Source organism: Nothobranchius furzeri, chromosome 4 (genome assembly GCF_043380555.1).
Source record: "Nothobranchius furzeri strain GRZ-AD chromosome 4, NfurGRZ-RIMD1, whole genome shotgun sequence".
Lineage (NCBI taxonomy): Eukaryota > Metazoa > Chordata > Actinopteri > Cyprinodontiformes > Nothobranchiidae > Nothobranchius > Nothobranchius furzeri.
The window spans coordinates 86,379,985-86,384,266 of NC_091744.1; the positions used below are offsets into that span (position 1 = coordinate 86,379,985).

At 47.3% G+C, this 4,282-nt stretch overlaps 1 protein-coding gene across 1 annotated transcript; it reads left to right on the forward strand.

The window, feature by feature from the left end:
* Positions 1–238: 238 nt before the first annotated feature.
* slc10a3 (solute carrier family 10 member 3) lies at positions 239–2,447 on the forward strand. Its single transcript, XM_015965353.3, has one exon. It carries the CDS (start codon positions 466–468, stop codon positions 1,870–1,872), a length of 1,407 nt encoding a protein of 468 aa, XP_015820839.3. The 5' UTR covers positions 239–465; the 3' UTR covers positions 1,873–2,447.
* Positions 2,448–4,282: the final 1,835 nt, after the last annotated feature.

The window sequence follows — 4,282 nt, forward strand, 5'->3', positions numbered from 1 at the left end:
GTGACCGGAAGTTTGAGTGTTATTGAAACCAACTTCACTGTAACATCACTGAGCTGCAAAGCAGCGGCAGCGCAGCTACGATGCTGTCAGTGTTTATCAGCCGAGGTGGAAATACTAACGAAACCCGCGGTTGAGGCTCCGGTTCGTCGTGGCGGACATTTTAACCGAGTAGAAACAACAAGGACCTGTTTGAGTCTGACGGCCGGGGTTGCCGCTGTGGAGCTGCGCTCGGCTCCGGCAGGACAGGGCGGGGTGATGTTTAGGTTCCGGTATGAAGGCAGCAAGAAAACGGGAACCAGACGAGACGAGGAGACGACTGACGACGCGGACCGTTTATTCTGGATGAAATAATGAGAAGTTCGCTGCGTTGGTGTAACAGGGCGGAGGTGTAACCGTCTGAGGAGGGCCCTGGCCGGCGTGAAGCGTGTCTCTGCGGCGCCCCTCCGCTCCCTGTCCGTCAATACAATGAGGACGCTTTTTCTTTTCTTTTGTCTTTTCCTTATTACCTGTGGAGCAAACCGGTCGTGGGCCACCGGAAACGTGACTGTGGACAGCAGCACCGTCACCGACCGGACGGCTGACCGGAGCAGGTATATTAACATCGGGGATGGATCATCACAGGAATTCGAGTTTCCTGAGAACACGGATGGCGTGATTGTGATCTCCAGCCACTACCAGAGCTCCGCGAACAGCAGGAAGGGTCGCCAGAGCTGGAAGGAGACGGTGAAGGTCCGCTCTCTGGACCCAGAGGTCCTGTCCATTCTCAACGTGACGGACAGCGGCCACGCCGGACCAGTCAAGAGCTTCATAATCCGCATCCGCTCCGGGTTCCCCGGCATGGCTCAGCTGCAGATCCAGTTGCTACACTTGGACCAGGACTCCATGCCCGTTTTGATCGAGGAGAGGACGGATTATTCCATCAGAGTGGCGCCTGGTGAAGATGACCCGGCCACCCGGCTCATCCAGTCTGGGGGCTTGTCTCATTTCACTGAGAACCCAGTCCTGTTTGCCTTGCTGCCCCTCATCTTCATCAACAAATGTGCCTTTGGGTGCAAGGTGGAGGTGGAGGTGCTGCGGGGGCTGGTGAGGAGCCCTGTGCCCCTGCTCCTGGGGGTGGTGGGTCAGTTCCTGGTGATGCCATTGTATGCCTACTGCGTGTCGTGGTTGACCTCACTGCCCAAAGCACTTTCTCTGGGTCTGGTCATCACCTGCTCTGCCCCAGGTGGTGGGGGAGGTTACTTGTACAGCCTGCTGCTCGGAGGGGACGTCACCTTGGCTATCTCTATGACACTGGTCTCCACGGTGGTGGCCACTGCAGCCATGCCTCTGTCCTCAGCTCTGTACGGTTGGCTGCTGGGCGTGCATGCTGCCCTGCACGTGCCATTTGTGAAGATCCTGGGAACCCTGCTCTTTATCGCCATCCCCATCTCCCTGGGCATGCTCATCAAGCTCCGCCTGCCTGCCCTCACTCGTGTCTTGTTGGTGCTCATAAGACCCTTCAGCTTTGTGCTCATGGTAGGAGGCATCTTCATGGCCTACCAAATGGGTGCATCCATCCTGGCCAACGTCAAGCCCCAGATTGTGGCAATCGGCGTGACGGTGCCTTTGCTGGGCCTTGTGGTTGGGGCTGTCCTGGCTAAGATGGCAGGTCTAGCTCCGCTGCAGAGGAAAACTGTCAGCATCGAGGTGGGCGTCCAGAACAGCCTGCTGGCTCTCGCCGTCATGCAGCTGTCCTTCCAACGGGTGGAGGCGGACTTTGCATCCCAGGCACCCTTCCTGGTGGCCCTCAGCAGCACCTCGGAGATGCTCCTCATTGTTCTAGGATACTTTGTCCATCAGAAAATTGTGTGGCTTTGCTGTCCTCAGGAGTGACGCCTGATTGTAGCTGCAGTTTTGTTTCGAACGTTTTACAAAGAATGAACTTTTTGAATTTTATGGATATTTGGTGTCCCACAGGGCTGGCTACAAGGCACCCAAAAATTTCTAATCCAGTTGTCACTGTTGTACACGGGACAGTAAATGGACTCTTTTTGTGGTTATTTTGTTGTCGTTTTGGTACATTTTCATAAAAACCAAAGGCCTTTTATCCCTTTTGAGAAGTTTTTGTGTTGATGTTATAGTTTTACAGATCAGATTATACTGTGAGGTACTTCATGTAAGTATTCTTAAGGGGAAAAAAACATTTAAAAAAAGATATTTTTCTACCAGATTACTTTTTGTAATCCAAAAATCAAAGACTGATATTGTACCATGTTTACAAGAGTTCTATGTGTCTTAGCCTGAGGGGATATTGTGGATTAATGGAAAGGGTTTCAGAATCATGAGTAAAAGGAACATGATGGTTTTCGAAAGTATTTGCCACTGATTGTGTGTCCTGGATCTATACATCCATGTACTTGAATATCTGAAAAGAAAGCGAAGTAAATAAAAATCCTCGTCTCACAGGCCTTTGTTTGTGGAGTGATTTTGTGTGTGGGTCGGTGCTGCTCGGAGGCATCAAGGCCGTTTATTCTAGAGGAACCGTGACGGAGCAGCATTTATCACGAAACCAACGTGTGGTTTTTGGTGAAGGTTGGGTGCCGTGTGCCTCATAGCTTAACTCCTTCCCTGAAACAGAAACTCATCTGGAGTCAGAAGTCGTCGTCAAGTTAAACAAAATGATCTTAAGTTTCCTCAATCACATCAGAAGCGTTGCTGGAGCCTCACACGAACAGATAAAACGTGAAACGCAAGGAAGACTAAATAAAAAATAAACTTCAGAATGGATTTTTTCCCTGTTTTTTTGCTTGTAAAAAGTTGAGTTTGTTTTTGATTCATTAACTTGTTGCATCAGAGAACAAGGTCCAGCATTTTATCAGCTCTGTTGCAGAATCACATGGTTTGAATTTCTCAACTTCCTTCTGTCGTTGCTCCAGAGAAAAAGAAAGCAAAACCTTTCTTTTAACGATCATTTGCCATTTATAGCCTCACACCATGTATGAGGCTGGTTCAGTTAAGTAGTGGAAAACGTTCAGGTGTGCTTTGGTCCAATAATATTAACCGAGCTCTTAGGAATGTAACACAGCTGTGAAACATTCAGCTTTCAGTTTGTGCTGAAACTCACAGAGCAGGGGAAGTCCAGCTCTCAGGGTTCATTTGTAAAAACACACGGTGGCTGTAAGATAAAGATCAACATTTCCAACTGCATACCTGTTTGTGACCTACAAAACATTCAACTTTCCTTCATTACAAAGGAAAAACAAAGATTTTGTATATTTCTATTGGCCACTAAAGGTAAAATGTAAAATTAGATTTAGATCAAAGCTTTTCTGGTTTTTCTCAAACAAACCCCAGTTACTGTGGTGCATTCAGAATTGATATAAAAGTGTGTGTGTGTGTGTGTGTGTGTGTGTGTGTGTGTGTGTGTGTGTGTGTGTGTGTGTGTGTGTGTGTGTGTGTGCGCGCCCGTGTGCCCCCTGGTGTAGGTGTGTATTGTTCATCACAGATTTAACACGATCTGCTGCTGCAGGAATCTCTGGACATCACCCTTCCTGTTTAAATCCCTGCCCTTCTCATGAGAAGCGCAATAAATGGCTCTTATAAATTCACAAGGAAAGATTGCATTAAGTTTTCATGAGTTCCCTTATGCAGCTCCCATGAGACGGCTTCCCTGCTGCCTGCACAGCTGCACCAGAGCCGGGAAGTCTGGGAAACACGTGGTGGCTCGCTGTGCGCTGAAGAAATTCACCACACAATGAGCCCTGATGCAGCACAATCATGGTTCCTCAGTATGAAAACATAGTCGTAATTTAGGCAAGCAGTGCATAATGACTAGTGTGGAATGCAATTACAAAACAGGGAGCGGTCGACGATGTTCTCATGCAGCCTTCAAGGGAAGGGAAGTAGGTTACTATTCTGAAGTTTGGCTTGAGTAACTTTACAGGTCCTCAAAAAATTTGCATATCTTAATAAAGTTCATTATTGTCTGTAATGTACTGATAAACATTAAACCTTGATATATATATTAGATTCATTACACACAACTGAAGTAGTTCAAGTCTTTTATTGTTTCTATTATTGATGATTTTGGCGTACAGCTCATGAAAACCCAAATTCCTATCTGAAAAAATTAGCATATCATGAAAAGGTTCTCTAAACGAGCTATTAACCTAATCATCTGAATCAACTAATTAACTCTAAACACCTGCAAAAGATTCCTGAGGCTTTCAAAAACTCCCAGCCTGGTTCATTACTCAAAACCGCAATCATGGGTAAGACTGTCGACCTAACTGCTGTCCAGAAG